Source organism: Quercus robur, chromosome 11, assembly GCF_932294415.1.
Source record: "Quercus robur chromosome 11, dhQueRobu3.1, whole genome shotgun sequence".
NCBI classification, from domain to species: Eukaryota; Viridiplantae; Streptophyta; class Magnoliopsida; order Fagales; family Fagaceae; genus Quercus; species Quercus robur.
Window position 1 is genome coordinate 19,856,246 of NC_065544.1, and position 23,744 is coordinate 19,879,989.

Genomic DNA, 23,744 nt, shown 5'->3' on the forward strand with positions numbered 1-23,744 from the left:
GGTAAGCCCGGATCAAATTAAGGCGATTAATAGCCTATAGGCTCCTCGGAATCCGAAAGAAGTGCAAAAACTCACTAGCATGATCGCAGTGTTGAACCGGTTCATATCGCGATCTGCAAACCGATGCCGACCTTTCTACCTCTTAATAAATAAGTGGAAAGGGTTTGAGTGGTCAGAGGATTGTGTCCTGGCTTTCCAGCAACTCAAAGAATACTTGTCGCGACCACCCATCATGTCTAGCCCTGAGGCGGACGAGGTACTGTTCGCATACATAGCAGTAGCCCCTCACGCTGTCAGCCTGGTACTGATACAGGATGATAATGGAATACAGCGACCAGTGTATTACGTAAGTAAATCATTGCATGAGGCTGAAGTGCGCTACTTACCATTGGAGAAAGCAATTTTGGCGGTGGTGCATGCCACGCGAAAACTCCCTCATTACTTTCAGGCACATACGGTCATTGTTCTAACCCAGCTTCCCCTTCGATCGGTGTTACAAAGCACCGATTACACGGGAAGAATCGCCATGTGGAGCGCGCTCTTGGGCGCTTTTGACATTAAATACATGCCTAGGTCCTCTGTAAAGGGTCAAGTCCTCGCGGATCTAGTTGCAGAATTCGCTGAGCCTTCTGTGGAAACAGTAACATCAAAGGAAAACATGGATGGAAAATCGGTTGGCACAATCTCGGCTCAAGAAACCTCGCGGTGGAAGGTCTACGTGGACGGCGCGGCCAACCAAAAAGGATCTGGGATCGGGCTAGTTCTGATATCGCCCGAAAGTATTACCATTGAAAAATCGATAAGACTTAGTTTCTCAGCTACAAACAACGAAGCCGAGTACGAGGCCTTGCTTCAAGGAATGATGATGGTTCAAAAATTGGGCGGAAAGGCAATGGAAGCGTTCTCGGACTCCAAATTGGTCGTTGACCAAGTGATGAGTGAGTTAGAAGCTAGAGATGCTAGAATGCAAGAGTATCTCGGTCGAGTCAAACGTCTGCAGTCAGGCTTTGAATCCTTTAACCTGTCGCATGTTTCTAGAAGTGGGAACACACATGCGGATTTGCTGGCCACGTCCTCCGCATATGATCTGCCGCGAATGATCCTTGTTGAGGATTTATGCCAGACAAGTTCAACCGGAAGAGGCACAGCTCGGATCCGTCAGATTAGAAAGAACCCCAGCTGGATGGATCCTATAATGAACTTCCTCAAAGACGATATGTTACCAGAAGGAAAACTGGAGGCCGAGAAGATACGGAGGAACGCTCCTCGGTTCTGGTTGTCAGAGGACCATAAGCTATACCAGCGTTCCTATTTTGGTCCATACCTATTATGTATACACCCAGAGGAATCCGAGTCTTTGCTCGAAGAACTACATGAGGGAATTTGTGGAAGTCACACAAGAGGAAGATCGCTGGTGCATAGGGCTCTCACCCAAGGGTACTGGTGGCCGAACATGCAGAGAGAGGCCTAAGAATATGCAAAGAAGTGTGATCAATGTTAGAGATTTGCCCCAAATATCCACCAACCGGGGGGAGTTCTTAACCCCCTCTCCAGCCCCTGGCCGTTTGCCCAATGGGGTCTTGATATTGTCGGCCCTTTCCCTAAAGCAGCAGGGAATAAGCGGTACATAATAGTCGGCACCGATTATTTCACCAAATGGGTAGAGGCTAAACCTTTGGCCAACATCAGGGACGTGGATGCCAAGAAATTCATTTGGAAAAACATTATTACGCGTTTCGGAACTCCTCACACGCTTATCTCGGACAACGGTCTTCAGTTTGATAGTAAAAACTTCAGGAAATACTGCTGCGACTTTGGAATCACAAACCGGTATTCCACTCCTGCATACCCCCAAGGAAATGGGCAAGCCGAGGCCATGAATAAGGTCATAGTGAGTGGGTTGAAAAAGAGGTTGGACGATGCAAAGGGGAGGTGGGTGGAAGAGCTCCCCCATGTTTTATGGACCTATCGAACGATGCCGAGACGGTTAACGGGCGAAACTCCTTTTTCAATGACTTATGGGGCCGAAGCCGTACTTCCAATCGAGAACAGCTTCCCCACATTGAAGTCTAGCACTTTTACCCCAAAAAACAACGAGGAGTTACTGGGGAGAAGTCTAGACTTAGCTGATGAAAAAAGGGAAAAAGTGATGATCCACATGGCCTGTTATCACTAGAAGCTAAAGCAGGGATATGATGTTAATGTGAAGCTGCGGCCTTTGAGTCCAGGCGACCTCGTGATGAGAAAGATTCTTGGCAGTGCTAAGAACCTATCCTGGGGCAAGCTGGGACCCAACTAGGAAGGACCGTATCGCATCACATCTGTGGCCAGAATAGGTGCTTATTACTTAGAAGACTTAGATGAAAAAACTGTACCTCGCCCGTGGAATGTAAATAATCTAAGAAGATACTATTATTAATGAAAACGGCTCTGCCTATGTTTTGTTTCATAATCATCGCATACCCATTGGTCGATTTCCATCTATCCAAGTTTTAAACAGAACCTAAGTCCTGCATGGCTCCTTGGACCACAAACTTAGGGGAAATTAATAACTTATGGCTTCTATACAAGTTTTAAACAGAACCTAAGTCCTGCATGGCTCTTCGGATCACAGACTTGGGGGAAATTAACAACTTAAGGCATCTATTCCAGTGTTAAACAGAACCTAAGTCCTGCATGGCTCCTCGGACCACAGACTTAGGGGAAATTAACAACTCATGGCATCTATACAAGTTTTAAACAGAACCTAAGGCCTGCATGGCTCCTCGGACCACAGACTTAGGGGAAATTAACAACTTATGGCATCTGTACAAGTTTTAAACAGAACCTAAGGCCTGTATGGCTCCTCGGACCACAGACTTAGGGGAAATTAACAACTTATGGCATCTATACAAGTTTTAAACAGAACCTAAGGCCTGCATAGCTCCTCGGACCATAGACTTAGGGGAAATTAACAACTTATGGCATCTATCCAAGTTTTAAACAGAACCTAAGGCCTGTATGGCTCCTCGGACCACACACTTGGGGGAAATTAACAACTTATGACATCTATCCAAGTTTTAAACAGAACCTAAGTCTTGCACGGATCCTCGGACCACGGACTTAGGTGAAATTAACAACTTAGGACTCTTGTGCAATTTTAAGGTACGTTTGTAGCTTAGTATACTGGCATCTATTATTCTAAGTTCGCCACACGGCACTGCTTTTTCTCATTTGTTTATATTGGTAGAATCTTAAGGATTGTTGTGAACATTAACTGGAGGAACAGTATTAACTTTGAATAAAATAATGAAGTTATATCAAAATGAGTCATAAATACCAAAAGAGAAATGGAAAAAAGATTGTTCTATATTAATAAGCCGAGATCAATACAAAGGGAATTCTTTACAAAATAATAAAAAATAAGACAACTCCCGTTCTAAAGAAAATACAGTAATAAAAACCCTAGAAGCTAAGCCTCAGCAGGAGGATTCTCTTTCTGCTCTGGCTGAGGAGGAGGAACCTCTTTGGCTTGGGAATTTGCCCCAAGACCCTCGGAGACGGACTCCTTGGCAGGATCCTTGGCCTTATCAAGCAAAGGGATAGCATCAGGAATAACCAGGGCCTGCTCAGAAGCTTCAGGGGCGCCGTCAGGGATCTCTCGGATCTCAGGAGGGAAGAAGACCTTCTCGAGCAACCTCAAGGCCGAGTCTGTAAGAACCCCTGCAGCATCAAGGGCATGAGCCCATGAGATGCTGCAGTAATCCTTGCATACCTCTGGAAGCTCCTCAGAGAGCCTGGCTTTCGTCTCCTCCGCCCCAAGCTGATAAGAAGCCTTCTTTTTGGCCTCGGCTGCTTCTCGGACTAGCTGAGCCTCTTCTTTAGCCAGCCAGACCTCCTCTTCAGCCTTCTATAACGCGGCCTTGAGATCCAACACTGTTTGCCTTTCAGTGGCAAGGTTGGTCTTGGTCACGTACAGTTTTTGGCGCTGGTCCTCGGCTTGGGTTTCAGCATTCTTCAACCCAGCCAGAGCGCTCTTGCGGGCTTTCTCCGACTCTTTGAACTTCTCCGAGAGTTTGAAATTCTCCTGCTTAAGGGACCCTACCGATTTCTCCACCTCGGCACGAGACTGAGCCTCAGCTTCAGCCAAGTTGCAGTTGTTGCGGTAGTACTCCTCGGCCACAAACACTTGCTGAGTGATCTGCCCATAAAACAACAAAACGATGTCTTAGAATGTGACAAAGTCTAGTGATTTTATCAAGGGTTAGAAGAGTCACATTACCATTGCAAGGTCCCTCTTGAGGGATAAAAAGAGCTCAGGCTGAGAGAATCGCCTGTAGGCCTCCATGTCTCGAGGAATGAGCACTGGCTGCTCTAGGGCCTCAGCTATATATCTTGCTCGGCCCCTATTGTATTCTCGAACCGAGGCAGTGTAGGGAATGGCGACCCCGTCTACCTCGAGCTTCGGGCTCCAAGTGCGCGGATTAACACGCACTTCGGCCTGGTTCTCTTCGTCCCGGCTTTCTACGGAGGGAGCCCTTTTATTCTTCTGCTCCCGGGTGGTTTTTTGTTGCTTGCCTTGGCGGGGAACCACCTCACCCTCCTCAAGGGTTTCAACCGGCCTTTTCTTCTTCAAGTCCGGGTTAACCTTTAGGCTGGGATCAGAAGGGGGCTGAGGAGCAACGGGAGGAAGAACAGGAGTCTACGACTGAGATGCCGCCTTTGAAGATTGACCTTTGCCTCGGGAGGCCATCAACTCTCGTAGGCTTTTTCCTTTGCCGGCGGCCATATTATCTACCTCTTTGTCTGAGGAGTCGTCCGAGCAGGCCATCACAATTGGGGTGCCGACCACAGAATTTCGATCCTGCTCTCCCTTAGGATCTGAAAGCTCAATCAAAAGAGCTTTGGGAATCTCCTCTTCAAAATAGAACTCGTCTATCTCCTCCTCAAGAGAAAGACGAGATGATTCAGTCTCTCCTTCAGCTGGCGCAGCAACTTCAAGGTTGTCTGATGGAGGCAATTGCGCAACTGGTGGAGGATTCCGAACGCCAGGTAACATGACTGGCTTGAGATCTTGTTGGGCCAAAAACTTGGGCTTGGATACGTCAATCCTAGCTAACCTCGGACTACCAGCTCTTATGGCGTGGTCAATGTCTTGGAAAGTGCAGGATAGGGGTTGGTAGCCCAAAACTAGTTGTCCGTCCTCGGTAACGTAAATTTCTGACCTCAAAAGATAGTTCAAGGCCGAAACGTTTACGTGGCTCAGCCGAGGAGCAACTTGAGCTCTATCTGCAAAATAGCCGAGAAAGAGATTATGGTTAAGTTATAAAATTTTTTTATTCTTAAGCAAAAAAAAGAAAAAAAGAAAAAGGGAATGAATCTAAAGAGCTAAGCCCCCTCCCTAAAGGATTAGCCCTAAAGGCGCCGCACCTGGAATTCCTGCCCGAGTTGGACAATGAAAACCATCGCTTCACTCTCCTGAGGCAATGAGGAAATCATCCTTCATAGTCTTATTGGATATCGGGAGGCAGGAGATTAGCCTAACGACCTCGGACCGAGATTTAAGATAATACCCCCCCTTCTCGAGGTAGTGGCACTCGTACAGATGAACCACATCATGCCAGGTAAGGTCTAGACCCATCCGCTCGTTCAGGACATCTACGCAGCCTAATATCCTGAACATGTTTGGAGCGCACTGATGCGGTGTCAACCTATGGTGGTACAAGTAGTCCCGGGTAATCCTACACATGGGAAGTGTCATTCCCCCTTCTATAAAAGCAATCATGGGAATGACGACTTGACCCACGTCTCTATCTGTTAACACTCCTTCTGGGGGACAGTACTGCAGAACCACACCTGGTGGTATATGATATTTTGCCCTGAAAGCCTCCATGGCAGCCGGGGTTTCTACTAGATCCTTGAATCTACCCATCTAAGTTAAACTGGAGGGACGGAAGGAAAACCGAGATGAAAATTGAAAGCCGAGGAGAAATTTGAAGCAACGATGCAAACGGAACTTATGGGTGTCCTCACAAACAATCACCAAGACGCCTGGAAATCTTTTCAGGGAAGGATGCTTCACAGAAATGGCTACAGAAATGTGAAGATCGGAAATGTTCGTGAATCTCTGGGTGCTGGAGTTCTCTGGAGTTCTCTAGACTTCTCGTGTGCTAGTAAAAAAGAAAAACGAGTCTCTTTAGGGCTTTATATGGCTAGGGGTAAAAAGGGAAATCACTCCTGCTCAAGAATTCTGGGAAGAATGTCAGCCATTGGATCTGCGCCTCGTTGTTGGATAGGGGAGACATGAAGCCGCCTAGAGTAAATAGTTGCGCCTCGTAAATTGTAGCGCGTCAAAAGTAACCGCCCCCACACGTGCGAATCAGGAGATAATTAATTCCATCTTTTGTAATGTCGAAACCCCGCTTTTCTCCTCGGAAGGAGATCAAAAACCGGAGTTTTGAGGGGCTATTGTGGGGACCGGCCCAAAATAACAGGCTTGCTGGTCCCTAGGCCCATCCGAGGACGCAGCCCATCCGAGGAGTCAACACGGCCCAAGCAATCCTTATTCAGGCCCACTGGAGCAAAGAGAGCATGTCCGAGGAGTAATTTCTCCTAAAATACTACAAAATCCGGAGTAAAGGTACATCCAAGTCACTATAGTCCATCTTCCAAATACGTAAAAAGGAAGGAAACCAGAAATATCTCAGCAAAGGCTGCCATCGCCACATTAAATGCATTACAACTACTCTCCTGGCTACATTAATGAGGAGAAGACCCTTGAATAGTGCTACCTTGGCTTCCGCAACTCACAAAGAATTGAGAGGGGTGTCTGATGGGACAGGTACTCAAGTGGGGGTTTGGATGATCAACAAGTGTAAAGCCCAGATGATTGGTGAGGGCCTATATAATATGTAAAGGTCTCCCAAGAGAAAGGAAAAGAGGACGGTAGAGAAGCCTGACTGCATTGATCTATTAATCAAATTTTTAGCCTTATCATTCCGGGGGACTTTTCTACCGTGGCATTTTCGTTCTTGTTTGTGTATTCTCCTAACCCATGCGTCAAACTGTTGAAACTAACTGAAATCAAGTTCTTTAGCCCATACTCTACAAAAATTCATTGTGTGGGACCTTTTGGACCAAGACTTGAGTGACAGGGATCAGGTCACCAAATTGTTCACCTACAGTCCCTAAAATCAAAAACGCGTTCCATTTTGGTCATTACCGTTACTCACTTACCGGAAATATCCTATGTGACAGACGGAGTGCACTTTTGGCACACTAAATGTTGATGTGGCGAATAAAATAATATTAAAAATACCAAATCAGCATCTAATTTTTTTAAAAAAAATTAATTATTCAATTTTAACAAATTAAAAAAGAGAACAATAGAATTAAAATTCAATACATAAATTTAGATCTAGGTTCATTTTCAACAAGAACACAATGAACACAAACCCAGATTTAAATATAAGAAACACACACCCAAATTTTCTAGGATTTTCTTGCCCTTTCTTGTCAACCAAACACAAAAACACAAACACAGAAACACACACAAACCCGAAAATTGACCTTTCTTGTCAACCAAACACACACCAAAAAAAAAAAAAAAAAAAAAACACACACACACACACACAAACCCAAACCCAAACCCAAACTCCAACAAGAATTCAGTTTTGAAGAGAAGCTTCCAGATCCGTTCAATCAAATAACAATCACTTTGCAGCTTTTTCGAATTTCTGAGCTTTGACTAGCTCAATGACTCGCTCAGCGACTCGCTTCAACATCTGCTGCGCCACGTGGATCCACGACTCAAGGATTTGAAGCGTGGTGTACACCGTCTGATTATGATCATACGGACTCCTTTTCAAGCAGTGAAGCTCGCTTGGCTTGCAAACAACATCATATTCTAAGTTTGACTCTCCCAAGTGTAGTGTACAGGCACATCCTCATCTTGCACTCGATGGAATACAATATCTTTGGAGCAATGTCTTCGAACCTTGTGTTGGCGGTGGCAAATCAGACCTTGTGGTGGCAGACTGGACCATGGCAAGCAATTATAACGCCTTAAAATGTATATTTGTTATATATTTATGTGGGCGTTATCTCCTTATTACTATACTTAATTTGTATAATTAAGCCATGATTTGCATTAGTGTCTATTATTTATCTTTACATAATTTCTAGAATAAGATGTCATTCATTGCGTGTAATTTTCTACTTTCAGGAAATCATGTGAAAAGGATGAGTTTATAGGAGTTTGTAAGAGAATTGAGGCCAAACTAGAATTAAAGAGGAGCTAAATGACCATGCTTAAATGTCTAAGGAGGTGCAGCTGGAGTGCTTGGGTCATCTACCATGTTTGGAAGCTTTAAATAAGGAAAGAAATCAAAGAGGTAGAATCTAAAAAGGAAAAATTGGATTTGAGCACTGATCAGTATTTTGGGCGTATCTCTCTTCTCAAAATTCCAACTGACACAAGGCCAGATGGTTTGGAACTGTGACTTAAATATCTACAACTTTTCCGTTTTGAGTTTTTCAAAATTCATAATTTTGGAAGGCCGAAATTAACTCACAATTTACTGCTGTAAATCTGGACGAAAATTAAAATAGTAAAAGTTTTATTTTCTTTGGACACTTTGATGTTAGGGTTTTGAATGGAGGCAGAGCAGAACGAATTTTGGAGAAAAAACCTTGTATTTTCCTTTCTCTAATAGCAACCTAAACTCTTTGTTGGGGCCAGGGGTTATGTTTCTTCTATACGGTATGAATATTCAATGTGATTCTTTCTAAGATTTTATCAACAACATATTTGATTGTTCAATTAGATTTCTTTTGATGTATTAGTTCTTCCATGCTTTCAATAAGTTCAATCATGTTTTTCTTATTGTTTAGATGAATTTCTAATAGTTTCAAATAGAAATCAAGTTTTAAAGTGAATGAGTTTTTTTTGAAAATTTTTTTAACAAATTATTAATCTAGGTTATCATGTGTTCTTGAATTGTCTTAGTTCAACCGAATCATAAGTATTTAATTGTATAAGAACAATCAATTATGAAATATATAATTTCTTAGATCACAAAGAATTTCATATCAATATAGGGAAACACCCCGATGCCCTGGTATTTACATTATTGATTTAAATCAGTTATCATTGTTATTCTTGTTTACAATTATCAGGAAAAAATTATTCTTCATCTTCACCAAAAGTTTTTTTTTTTAATTACACTGTCTTTGAATTTACCCCGCTCCTTGTGGTTCGACCTCAATACTCCGAGAATTATATTGCTATGATCTCCTGCACTTGGGAGTGAGCAAGCAATTTTGGCACCGTTGTTAGGGAGCTGTTGTGTATTCAAAGGCAATCTTTTTGGGGCAAAGCATAACTGGTGGAAATTCTTCCATTAGTAACTTCATTCCATTTTTCCCTTATTTTGTTTTTATTTTTCTATTTATTTTAATTTTATTTTATTTTATTGTGCATTCATTGTTGCATGAGCATTTGGGTTAGAAACTAGAGAGATAGATTAGAAAATTTTGAAAATTACTTTGATAATCTTTTTGACACACCTTTGCCTTTACCTTCTTCATCAATCATGGGTGATGAAACACATAATAATCATGATGAGAACAGAAGAACTATGTATGAATTGTTGCATCCCACGCAAAATTATGTTCCTTCATGCATCTTGTTTCCACCTAATGCACCACATGTAGAACTGAAACAATGTTTATTAGCAATACTTCTTGACTTAGGGGACAAGAAAATGAAAATCCTTATGTCCATGTTAGAGCTTTTGAAGTGGTAATTAGTAGTTTCTTTACACAAAATGTTATTGAGACTGCTAAGTTACGTTTCTTTCCTTTTTCTCTTAAGGATAAGCCAAGAAGTTGGCTTTACACCTTGAAACCTAGGTCTATAGGTAATTGGGGGGAGAGTTTTTTAAGAAAAATTTTCCTCCCCACAAAGTCCAACAAGTAGAAAGAAGGATAGCTAGTTTTGTCCAAGGAGAGAATGAGACCTTATACCAAGCTTGGGAAAGGTACAAAGATCTTTTCAATTTCTGCCCAACTCATGGGTATGAAGATTGGAGGTTGGTTAGCTATTTTTATGAAGTACTTACACCTAGGGACCGACAATTTATTCAACTCTCATGTGGAGGGGACTTTTTACAAAAGGAACCCGAAGATGCAATGGATTATCTCGATGAGATAGTTGAAAACTCTAACACATGGACTGGACCTAGCCTTATGGACTCCATTGATAGGACTAGAACTAATACTACCACTTCTAGTGGAAGTGTTTTCAAATTGAGGGAAGATGATAACATGAGTGCAAAAATCAGCATGTTAACTAAAGAAATTGAGTCACTCAAAATGAAAGGAAGTAAGAGTGTTAGTGCTACCTTTAGAGAGGACCCAATGGAGGTGTTTACAATCTGTCATGAGATAAACCATGCTACAAATGAATGTGCATCAATTCCATCATTCTTGAATGTGCCAGAAGAACAAGTACATGCATTCAATTCGTACTGGCCAAATAATTCTTCATCTTCTAACAATTATAACCCAAATATGTGAAACCATTCATATTTGAGTTATAAGAGTGACAATGTGTTGAACTGCTCCAAGGAATTTTAATTCACCACATGCATCATCATCATCTAGATCTTCCTTGGAGGATGCACTTAGTACTTTCATTCAAAGGCAAAGTGAGCAAAATCAAAAGTTTGAATCCATGCTCACTAAGCTAGATGAAGAGGTAAGAGAGACCAAGAGTCATGTAACTAGGCTTACAAATTCATTGAGAGGGACAGAGAGAGGGAAGTTTCCTTCCCAAACTCATCCCAATCCCCTCAATCAAAATCTAAAAATTGGCTCTAAGGATAAACATGATGAAGTAAAAGCTATGACCACTTTGAGGAGTGGTAAAGAGATTGATAAAAGTGCTCCTTTAATAACGAACAAATCTAAAGAGACCCTAGTTGAAGAAGAGAAGGATGAAACTGAATCATTTGGGCTTGATGACATTGAACAATGCCCAATCCCTCCACCATTTCCACAAGCCTTAAAATTACCTAGGAAATTGGACATTCCATCTGAGATATTAGAGCATTTGCATCAAGTCAAGATAAATTTGCCATTATTGTATGTTATCAAGCAAGTGCCTGCATATGCCAAGGTAATTAAGGACCTATGCACCATCAAGAGAAAGCATCATGTGAAGAAGACCACATTCCTAACAGAACAGGTAAGTGTAGTTATTCAACATAAGATCCCACCAAAGTATAAGGATCCAGGTTGTCCTACGATCTCTTGTACTATTGGAGATTAAATCATGGAGCATGCATTGCTAGATCTTGGGGAAAGTGTTAATTTGATCCATTTCAATGTATATCAAAAACTTGGACTTGGTGAGTTAAAACCTACTTCAGTAACTTTACAGCTGACCGCTCTATAAGGGAGCCGAGGGGGATGGTTGAGGATGTGTTGGTAAAAATTGAACAATTTTATTATCCAATTGATTTTATTGTTCTAGATTACCAACTTGTTTTACATCCTAGTGCTCATACCCCTATTATTTTGGGTAGACCTTTCCTTGCCACAGCTAATGCTTTAATTAATTGCAGGAATGGAAGGATGCAACTCACTTTTGGTTCCATGACTTTGGAGCTAAACATATTTCATGTGGCTAAACAACCACATGAGGATGATGACTGTGCTTATGAGAACCTCATTAAGGCGGTGGTTCAAGAAGAGTTTAATAAGAATTGTTTTTCTGATCCTCTTGAAGCTTTTTTTAATAATGCTGTTAGTTCTTATGATTTAAAAAGTGATATTCATTTATTTGAAATTTTTTCTTTGTTGGATTCCTCATAGGTTTTGGAAGAACAACAGGTGATGGCAATTAATGAAGGATGGAGACCTCGCTTTGAGGAGCTACTGAAGAGTGACAAAAAGCTTGTGCCTTCAAGTGAAGAGGCACCACAACTAGAACTTAAGTTGCTGCCCAGTGGTCTTAAGTATGCATATTTGGGTCTAGGCGAAACTTTTTCCATAGTTATTCCTTCTGTATTAATTGTGGAACAGGAAGGTAAGTAGTTGAATGTTTTAAGAGACCACAAATTAGCCCTAAGATGGACCATAGCTAATATCAAGGGCATTAGCCCATTGATTTGCACACATAAAATTTACCTAGAGTATGATTGTAAGACTTCTAGAGAACCCCAATGTTGGCTTAACCCAACAATGAAAGATGTTGTTAAAAATGAGGTAATTAAATTGTTGGATGCAGGTATCATATACCTTATTTCTGATAGTAAATGGGTAAGCCCGACGCAGGTGGTTCCTAAGAAGTTTGGAATGACTGTGGTCAAGAATGAAAACAATGAGATGATCCCAACCTGATTAATTATAGGTTGGAGAATGTGTGTAGACTATAGGAAGCTTAATGTTGTAACTAGGAAAGACCACTTCCCTTTACCTTTCATTGACCAAATATTGGAAAGGGTAGCTAGCCATATGTTCTATTGCTTCCTAGATGGCTATTCAGGCTATTGCTAGATAGAAATTGCCTTAGAAGATCAGGGAAAGACCACTTTCACTTGCCCTTTTGGTACCTTCGCCTTTCGAAGAATGCCATTTGGGCTATGTAATGCACTAGCCACTTTTCAGAGATGCATGGTTGGTATTTTTAGTGATATGGTTGAGAAATTTTTGGAAGTGTTTATGGATGACTTGTCTATCTTTGGTGACTCTTTTGATGACTATCTTAATAACTTAAAACTGGTTTTAGCCCGTTGTGAAGAAAAAGGCTTAGTTCTTAATTGGGGAAAGTGTCATTTTATGGTCACTTCAGGAATTGTTCTTGGACATGTAGTGTCTTCTAGAGGCATAGAGGTGGACAAAGCTAAAATAGACTTAATTCTTAATCTACCTACCCCTAAGACAGTAAAAGATGTTAGATCCCTTTTAGGGCATGCTGGCTTCTATAGGAGATTTATAAAGAATTTTAGTTCTATATCTAAACCTTTTTGTAATCTCCTACTTAAGGAGTCCAATTTTGAGTGGACAGAAGAGTGTGAAGTAGCCTTTAAAAAGTTAGTCCACATGCTTACGTCTGCCCCTATAATGCAAGCCCCAGATTGGTCTCTACCATTTGAAATCATGTGTAATGCTAGTGATTATGCAATAGGGGTAGTCCTTGGACAAAGGAAAGATAAAAAGCCTTATGTGATATACTGTTACTAGCTATGAGATTAAAGATAAGAAATGAGTGGAGAATGTAGTGGCAGATCATTTATCTCGACTTCCTTTTGATGAGGGACTAAAAGAAATGCCTATTCGGGACTCATTCCTAGGTGAGCAACTTTATGCTGTTACTGAGCTACCATGGTATGCACATATAGTGAATTACCTAGTCATGAGTGCCATTCCTGAGTACTGGACCACGCAAGATAGGGGAAAATTCTTTGTTGAGGTAAGAAACTCTTATTGGGATGATCCTTATTTCTTTAAATATTTCCCTGATCAAATCTTGAGAAGATGTATTCTTAATAATGAGACCAATAATGTTATAAAATTTTTCCATTCAAAAGCTTGTGGTGGCCACTTTTCTATGAGAAAAACTACTGCAAAAATCTTGCGGTGTGGATTTTATTGGCCTACTATGTTTAAGGACACTTACAACTTCTATAAAAGGTGTATAGAGTGCTAAAAGTTAAGGCATATCACACGTAGGAACATGATGCTGATGTCCCTTATCCTTGAGATAGTAGTTTTTGATTGTTGGGGAATCGACTTCATGGGACCTTTTCTCCAATCTTTTGGTAATCTATATATTCTCTTAGCAGTAGATTATGTATCTAGATGGGTTGAGGCCATAGCATGCAAGATTAATGATCATAGAACAGTTTTGAAATTTTTGAGAGAACACATTCTCTCACGATTTGGAATGCCAAAGGCTATAATTAGTGATAATGGTAGCCATTTTTGTAACCGTTATTTTCAGGCATTGTTGAAAAAGTATGGAGTGGTGCACCGGTTGTCCACCCTATACCACTCTCAAACTTGTGGGCAAGTTGAGCTTGCCAATAGGGAGATTAAGCAAATTTTAGAGAAAACGGTCAATCCAAACCACAAAGATTGGTCTTTAAGGCTAGTTGATGCATTATGGGCTTACCAAATAACCTATAAATGACCCTTAGGAATGTCTACCTATCGTCTTGTTTATGGGAAACCTTGTCATTTGCCCGTAGAGATGAACATAAAGCTTATTGGGCTATTAAAGCCTTTAACTTTGATTTACAAGGAGCTGAAAATTTGAGGAAATTCCAATTGAATGAGCTAGAAGAGCTTAGGAATGAGGCTTATGTGAGCACTTGCAATTATAAAGAAAGGATGAAATTATTTCATGATAAAAGCATTGTGAGGAAAAATTTTGAGAAAAATCAGCAAGTCCTTCTCTATGATTCGAGACTTCATAAATTTCCAGGTAAACTAAAAACTAGGTGGGATGGCCCTTTCATTGTAAGGAAAGTGTTTAACCATGGAGCTGTAGTAGTTGAGGACCCTAGAGATGGTAGGATTTTGAAAGTAAATGGACAAAGATTAAACCCATACTTAGTGGGAGTTATACCAGAGGAGGAGACTATGTCAATGGAGATCCCTGCCTATTGGGATGCTAAGTGAACTTTGAAAGAACCTTATGAAATTGTACCATATTTGTTTTAATTTGTTTTTCTTTGTTTCCTTTTTCTTTTTGCCTTTTGTTTTTGTTTTTTTTTTTTTGTTTTTGGTTATTTTTTTTGTTTGTGAGCTAACATTTACAGGTGTGAAAGAAATTTCCAAAAAAAAAAAAAAAAAAAAAACAATTTAAATGCTTAAGGTAACTTCTTCCCTTTATACTTGAATTTATTTTGGCTTTGATACATTGAGGACAATGCAATATTTTAGTTGGGAAGAGAGGTTTAAACTTTTTGCTGCACCTTGCATGATTTTTTTTTTTCTTTCTTTTTGGTTGCAACTTTTCAATTCTTAAAAAAAAAAAAAAATCCTTGAATTTGAATGCAGAAGAGTGTAAGGGGGTTGGCTGTGCTAGTGGTATTGGGCCTCCTGCTGCATTAAGCCTAAGTTTTTTTCTGGATAAGTGAGTCGGGACCGGTCCAGCTTCAACTTAAGGTGGTCCGGCTTGTGCGCAAACTAAGCCAAGTCTGCCAAAGACGTGCTCACGGTAGGCGGAACTGTTTCAGACAAATTGTGGCAGGCAGACATAATAATAATAGAATAAACAGGAAATATCTAGCCACTTAAATGGGAGAAATGACCAAATAGCCCTTAACATCAATTATAATAACAACACTATTTGTTTTCCTTTTACGGAAGAGAAGGAAAAAAGAAATAACAGAGAAACATCAAATGTTCATGGGTCAATCGGAATACTGGAGGAGTTTGACCGGAAATTCAATCCGCAGGAGCAAAACCACAAAGGGGAGAACGTCCCTCCTCAAAGTAGTCAATCTCTCAGGAAAGAATCCTGCAGTAGAGGTTAACAGCCTTGAGGGAAACGGGCCTGAGTGGTTTTCTGCATAGGTACTTTCAAGTTTTTTCTTACAGAGGGCCGGATTTCATGAGGGAGAGAAGGGATTAATCTATGGGTGCATGCCCACCTTTCTAACTCTCACTATTTCTTTCTTTCTTCTCACTATGTTTTCCTTTTCTATTTCTTTTAAGTTTTCTATTTCCTTCTCTAAGTTCTGTTCGTCTTGTTCCCTGTTCACGGCCAGACCCTCCTTTTATAGTGTCTGCCGTGACCCGATTTTACTGTTTTAACCCTTAATTCCCTTTGTCTGGTCTGGGTGTACTGGCCGACCATCACTGTTCCGTCTGTGTGTCGCCCTCCCATCTCCAGACAAGGAAGAGTATTTTGTTTGCTAGTCTGCTGTGGCACCCTTTCCTGCCACGGTCTGGGTTATTTCTCTCTCCCTATCCCTCATGGCATGCACCTAATGGTTCCAACTCAGCTTGCCTCTTTTGGATAGTAAGCCATCCCAGCAGGACACCTCCCCGAAAGAGCCTGAGCTGGAACCATAAAAATAGATTTTTCCCTTCTCCCCACCACCAAACCATGCCCTCTGATCCTCTAACCCCCCGACCTCACCATGCCCTATATTGGCTGAATACAGGCTGGTGGTGCCTGGGCCTTGCGCGTGCCTTCATTCCATATGTGTCCAAAACTTGCCTGCTGCCCATTCGTCTGCCGTGGTCTGGAGGCTCGCCGTCCGTGTTTTTTGACCTCTTATGTGGGCTTTTCTTTATTTTCCCGCTTCATTCAAGAGCTGGGTTTTGTCTGATGATGGGCCTTACATTTCTTTAGCCCACTCCTTGGTTTTCTTTATTTCTTGCAATGTTGTACTGTTATTCCTGCCATAATAACTTAATCCTGCTAGGCCTCTTTTGGGCCAGCCGTTTATTCCTTCTCTCAGTGGCTTGGCGTGGCCGCTTTTTTGCTTTTACTTATGGGCTCCTATGTCCCTTTGGGCTTTCCTTTGGACATCCTTGGCCCGTTTGCTTTCTTTGGGCATCCTCGGCCCATTTGCTAATTCCACACTCCCATGGGCTTTTTACTAACTTCATTGGACTTCCCTGGCCCAATAACCTTATTCTTATCCTTGGGGTTTATGAGCCTGCCATAAACCCCTTACTTTCTTAGTTTGCATTACCTTGGGCCTGCGGCAACCCTTTCTCGCTTTTCTACCTCATACACTGCCCATGGGATGCTATTTCTTTCTTTCCGAGCTTCTTTGAGCCCACTTGCCTCTTTAAGACCCATTTGTTTATTTCCTGGGCCTGTGATCCATTATTCCTGCCGCTTGGGCCTAATGGTTTTGCTGTATGCTTTGTCAATTCTTTGTTGCCCTTGTTATTGGGCTTTCTTTCTCACAAATAGCCCTCAACAAAGAGTTATAAGCTTTATTTTTATATCATGTGATGGAATGAATAATGCTGAGTTGGTTATACTATTTGCTATATTAAGACTCTTTCATGAAGAGCACAATTGGAAACTTTTGAGCACAATAGCCGGGTTAGCGGACGGTAGGATGTTGGATATGCACGGATCATGAACAAGCTAGATACAAGTTGAAACTTAACCCATATAGAGAGTTCTTGAGCTTTACTTTTCTTTGTGAGAGTATATTTTTGTTTGAACTCTTAAATTTCTCTCATATGCTTCAATTTTTGTAAAAGATCTCCATATTCTTTGGTTGATTACTAGAAACATTATGGGGAGATATACCATGATCCTACTTATTTTTGTCCTTAGGCATGCTGGTTTATGTGGAATTCTAGGAGATGAGAGTTTAAGGCCATCAATCTTTTGTCACCAGTTAAACAAATATTCAGCCTACCTTGACATTAACTATTGTCACCATCATTTGAGCCATGAGAAATATTTCCACAATACCAAAAAACATTTTTATTTATGGGTGTTCTCTTGGGGGGTTCAAGTTTTGAGCTATTGAAGCATTTAGATACCACCATTGTCTCTCTTTTCTTCAAAAAAAAAAAAAAAATCAAAAAGAAGGAGAAAAAAATGAGAAAAAAAAGAAGAGAAGACATACATAATCAATCAATATATCATTGGTGTCCTACACATCTTTCATGTATTTCAGAATGGTTATATGGTTGAGTAAATGTTATTTTGATTCAAGTTGGCTATTACTGCTATGAGTTGGGTTTGGCTTGAATTTTATGCATTTGATTCATATACCTCATATTTCAAAGAGAGAAATTTGCCTTTACCTGGCCATAAGATTATACTACCACTGAGCTTAAAGTCCTACTTGATCTTAAGGTGCATGGCTGGTATGTGTTTGGGATAAAAACTAGGGATGAGAATGGTATTAACCTCATGTTTCCAGGAATTCAAAATCCTTTCCAAGAGATCTTTTTCCATTGTTTAAGCGGCAGTTTTTGTATACACATGTGATATTCTTAAAACTTCTTTCCTTTTTGTTCACATGTGATTTGAAGAGAGGGAAAAAAAAAAAAAAACCATTACTTCTATATGTGTTCTTTCAGAGTGTTGATGACTTAAGAGAGGTTTTGGAGTAAAGGCTCTAATCTAGATTATTCTTAGTCTATGCATGTTTGGAAAAGCCATTTTGATTGGATAGGCTATGCACACACACACTCCAAAAGTGAAGCTAGTGAAAACTTTTTAATATGATGAATAGTATCCCAACTCAAAAATTGAAAGTTCATTTGTATAATATAATAATAAAGCAGACTAACATTTGTTGTAGGAATTTTCAGGAAACCTTTGACTTTTGTGGGTAAAGTCACTGCAAACCCTCACAAGAGTAAACTCGTCCACTAGGATGACCTAAGGGTTCAAAGACTTGTTGCACATGGGAAGTGCAGTCATGTAGCCAACGAAAGTGGCTTGTATTTTAGTTTTAATTTTTCACTTTTAGTAGACATGGATGCTTTGTGGATTGCTAAGGACTAGCAAGATTTAAGTTGGGGGGTGTGATAACGTCCTAAAATGTATACTTGTTATATATTTATGTGGGCATTATCTCCTTATTACTATGCTTAATTTGTATAATTAACCCATGATTTGCATTAGTCACTATTATTTATCTTTACATAATTTCTTAAATAAGATGTCATTCATTGCATGTAATTTTTTACTTTTAGGAAATCATATGAAAAATATGAGTTTACAGGAGTTTGTGAGAGAATTGAGGCCAAACTAGAATTAAAGAGGAGCTAAAGGACCATGCTTAAATGTCTAACTAGAGTACTTGGGTCATCTACCATGTTTGGAAGCTTCAAATAAGGAAAGAAATCAAAGAGGTAGAATCTGAAAAGGAAAAATCAGATTTGAGCACTGATCAGTATTTTGGGTGTCTCTCTCTTCTCAAAATTCCAATTGACACAAAACTAGATGGGTTGGAACCATGACTTAAATATCTACAACTTTCCAGTTTTGAGTTTTTCAAAATTCACAATTTTTGAAGGCCGAAATTAACTTACAAGTTACTGCTGTAAATTTGGACGAAAATTAAAATAGTAAAAGTTTTATTTTCTTTGGACACTTTGACGTTAGGGTTTTGAATGGAGGCGGAGCAAAACAAATTTTGGAGAATAAACCTTGTATTTACCTTTCTCTAATGGTAGCCTAAACTCTTTGTTAGGGCTAGGGGTTATGTATTTTTTAATTTATACGGTATGAATATTCAATGTGATTCTTTTTAAGATTTTATCAACAACACATTTGATTGTTCAATTAGATTTCTTTTGATGTATTAGCTCTTCTATGCTTTCAATAAGTTCAATCATGTTTTCTTATTGTTTAGATGAATTTCTAATAGTTTCAAATAGAAATCAGGTTTTAAAGTGAATGGGTTTTTCTGAAAATTTTTCTAACCACATTATTAATCTAGGTTATCATGCGTTCTTGAATTGTCTCAGTTCAACCAAATCATAAGTATTTAACTGTATAAGAACAATCAATTTTGAAATATATAATTTCTTAAATCACAAAGAATTTCATATCGATATAAGGAAACAGCCCGATTGCCTATTACTTACATTATTGACTTAAATCAGTTATCACTATTATTCTTGTTTACAATTACCAAGCAAAAATTATTCTTCATCTTCACCAAAAGTTTTTTTTTTTTTTAATTACATTTTCTTTGAATTTACCCCGCTCTTTGTGGTTCAACCTCGGTTCTCTGAAAATTATATTGTTACGATCTCCTGCACTTGGGAGTGAGAAAGCAAGCAACCCCTCATTCATTTAGTCTGTGCTTGCTGTTCTATTGTTATTGGATTTGTAGAGAAATTTTAAAAATATTTTGTTGAGGTTTTGGGTTTGATTTTTTAGGTTATTTGATGTGTTTATAGAGATATTTTTGGAGATCCGTCTAGGATTTTTTTTCTAGTTTTTTCAGTGGGTTTTTTTGTGGCTTTTCTGTAGAGTTTTCATGAGTATTTGGCTAGGAATTTGAGTGTTTTTCTATGGAGAGGGTAGAGACGCGAGAGGGAAAATCTAAGGGATTGAGAGTTTTTTTTTTTTTTTTCCTTTTTTCAGTGGAGTTATTGGAGATGTTTTTTCTGGTGTTTGGTTGGATATTTTTGCTAGTAATTTGTGTTTGGTTCTAAGTATAAGAAAATGCAAGAAATGTTTATCTTAGTATCATGTTCTTGTCGATAAATTTTTTTTTTCTGGGTTTGTGTTATTGTGATTGAATTTTTTGGGTTTGTGTTCTTTCTTGTTCATGTTTAAGATGAAACTAGATCTGAATTCATGTGTATTTTGGGTTCTAATTTAGTGTGCCAACAGTACACTCCGTCTACCACGTAGGATATTTCCATTAGTAAGATGACGGTAAGGACCAAAATGGAACGCGTTTTTCATTTTAGGGACTAAAAGTGGTAAAATAAAAAAGTAGGGATCAAAATAGAAATAGGGTCAAAATGTAAGGACCAAAAATGCATTTACGCCAAGGAGGCAATTGAATCCTCTCTCTTAAGTTTCAACTTGGTTAGTGATATAAAGCAACAATATTTTTGTTGAATGGTAATCGTGGGTAAGAAGGAGGCAAAAATATCATTTTGGACCCTTCATTTTGGGGTCACAGTTAATTTAATCCTTACATTTTGAATGTTCAAATAGTGTATAAAACACTTTGAACGTTTAGACCCCCAATTTACAAATTACCAATTCAAGCTTATTATCAAATAATATATGTGCAGAACATGAATATAAGCTAATACAGAATTGATAAAACAATCTAAACCATAAATAATCACAACCACATTAATAATTAAATGGCAAAGATAAAGGGAAGAGAGATGCAAACACAAAGACAACACAGCAATGTGTTATCGAAGAGGAAACCGAAGTCCTCGGCGTAAAACCTCTCCGCCGCCCTCCAAGTAGTTAATAATCCACTAAAGAATGAAGTTGGGATACATGAACAGCAGAAGACCCTCCAAGCCTAATCTACCCAGTGTACCTAAGCTCTCCAAGCTTTTTGCTCCAATGAGGTTATGCCGAACCTTTGTCTTCTTTAGCTTACCGGATTCCGCTATAACCCATAGCATCAACCAATATCAATTAGTCCCTTCCTAATTGCTTCCCAAGCACCAAACATCCTTCTCACAAATATGGGTATGGTGAGAAAAGATTTTGGCTAATGTACCTCTCAAGGATTTAATAATGGAGAAGGTGAGAGTAGAGGAATTTGGAGAATTAAAGGATGAAGATTGTGGATAAGTCAATCTTATTTTTCTCTAGGGTTTCTCTCTCAAAATTCTCTCTGGAAGCTCTCTACATTTCGTGGGTATAAGGGGTATTTATACTGGGGTGTGTATGGAATGCAAAGAGTCAGTTTTTCCCAAATAGAGTGGACTGGCGACTTGGCCTCGCGACTTGATTGAGTCGCGAGTCCAAACCGCGAGCTAACTGAATGACCAGACTGGACTTTTTGTCCTGTAGTACTTCAGCCGACGTGACTGTTCAGCTCCTCTGCATGCTTCACTCGTGTGCATCCTTTGGCGACTTGCAAGCCGCGAGATCCAGTTACAAGTCCCTTCCTAAGTGCACAATCTTGAGCTTTTCTTCACACTCTCTCACACACTACCCTTACATGATTCCCACCTAAATACAGGGTTTCTAAGTGCTGAGTTACAAGCAAATTGGCACGGAATAAAGCCAACAAAATGGTTGATTAAATTCAACCTTACAATCTCTCCATTTGGCTATTCCGTGACAAAACCCTAAAACAAACTTTAGACTTAACATGTGAGTTGGGAACAGTTAAACAAAACTCATTTACACCTAACTCTAGAATCTGTGTAGCTCTTGAACCATAAGAACAAGTATCTCTTGAAAAACAACAACACAATATGATCATTGTATGCAAAAAACTTGTAATGCATATGAAGTAAGCACAATGCGATCAAGCAAAATGGAATAAAGCAATAAACCATGGCTTGACCAAAAATGAACAATCACTATAAATAGTGACCACAATGCTCATTCACACAAGGAATGAACATCCGGACATGCAACCTAATAAGCTCAATGCAAAGTATCATTTGCATGTCCAACACTTAACCAATGCAACAATGCAAGGGAATTGCATTAAGGATATAAAATCCAACAATGTACTTAAAGAAAATGCATAACATTTAACAACAAGTACTAAGTTGCAAAGCATGGGTACAAAACACAGTAAAATTAAACTAAATATAAACTTATATAAATAAACCAATGTACCACAACTTTAAAAAAAAAAAAAAAAAAACATAATCACAAAAGCACTGTAACCATGACCAAGAGTATATATAAACTATAAGCAGATAACTGTACTAAAAAAAAAAAAAAACTAAACTAGCTAAAAGTTAGGCTATCCAAAAGTATGTGCGAGTGTATGTATCAGCTTCCTCCTCTTAAGCACACAACTCCCCCTTTCACTATGCACACTTCCCTTTGTGTTGCTTTCCCCCTTTCACTATGCTCTCCCCCTTTTTGGCACGAATAGCTAAAGGTTGTCCTCTAGCTTTGCTGAATAGCATCTAGCTGTGTCTCCATTGCCGTGAGACGCATTTGGACCTGATTATTGGTGGAGTAGAGAACTTTTTCAAGCCGGCAATACGCAGATGCAAACTCTCAAACAAAATACCCAACCTGTCAGCTTAAGGACCAGATTGTTCTTGCAGAGTGCTGGTCGTCTGTAACTCGGGAGTAAAGGGAGAAACGGTATCGATATGCATAGGTGTAGCTGAATCATGACCAGATGGAGTGGCATGGGTGAGTGGCTCACTCTTAGGTGCCTTAGAGGAGTGACTCTTGCTTGCTTGGAGAGTTATCATGGATATTGGTCAAGGACGTGTCACAATTTTTCCATCTGTTGGTGGACGGACACCTTCAAGAAGCATGATCTTCATGATGAGACTACAAAAAGGAATACATGTTCGTGCTGCTGATCGAGTCGCTGTTTTCCCAATGGTCTGAAAGATGTGGGCACAGATGTCAATCAGAACTCTGGTAATGAGATCACATAGAAATTGTGCTCTTCCAAGATTGATGAAAGCGGTGTTAGACAATGGGTAGAGGTTGGAGAACATGATCAATTTTAGAGTCGTCAGTTCAGGCGTAAACTGTGCAGTGCCTATAGATGAGCCTTTGCTTCTAACCTTATGATCAGGCCCAAGAACTTCAAGAATGTCTTGTACCTAAACTAGTATGTGATCATACAGAGTGAGGTCCACATTTGTTGGTCTGGTGATGTGAAGAACCTTTGCAATGTATTCTAGATTGATGGAGAACTCTGTTCCTCTTACCCAACATTTCAACTCTACTTCGGTGTATCTGGCATTAAAGTAGAATTCCTTAACCAATTCATCAACCGGGTCTTCGAAATTCCCGAACAGATCAGCCCAATCTCTTGCTTCAAAAATCCTAGGGATAAATGTTGTTCCCAAGGTATCAAATTGTACTACTCGTTCCACAATAGTAGAAGCATCTACAAAAATGCTTGAGTAAGTCTATGAAACAAGAGGAGTCCTGAATCTTTCACTGTTTGAGTCTTAAGACGACTGAGACGAGCGTCGAGTCTGCTTAGCAACAGGGGATGGAACATCAATTACAATATCTTTTCCTTTAGAGGAACGACGTGACATCTACAAAAGAAGAGACACACAACAGAGAACCAAGAGCAAAGACACAAGACACAAACATCAACTTG

At 39.8% G+C, this 23,744-nt stretch overlaps 1 protein-coding gene and 1 pseudogene across 1 annotated transcript; both read left to right on the forward strand.

Annotated features, from left to right (window-relative positions):
• The first annotated feature begins 232 nt into the window (after window positions 1–232).
• LOC126704816 (uncharacterized) lies at window positions 233–1,471 on the forward strand. The gene has a single exon (XM_050403816.1). It carries the CDS (start codon window positions 233–235, stop codon window positions 1,469–1,471), a length of 1,239 nt encoding a protein of 412 aa, XP_050259773.1.
• Window positions 1,472–10,170: 8,699 nt separating this feature from the next.
• LOC126704817 (uncharacterized) lies at window positions 10,171–14,176 on the forward strand (annotated as a pseudogene).
• Window positions 14,177–23,744: the final 9,568 nt, after the last annotated feature.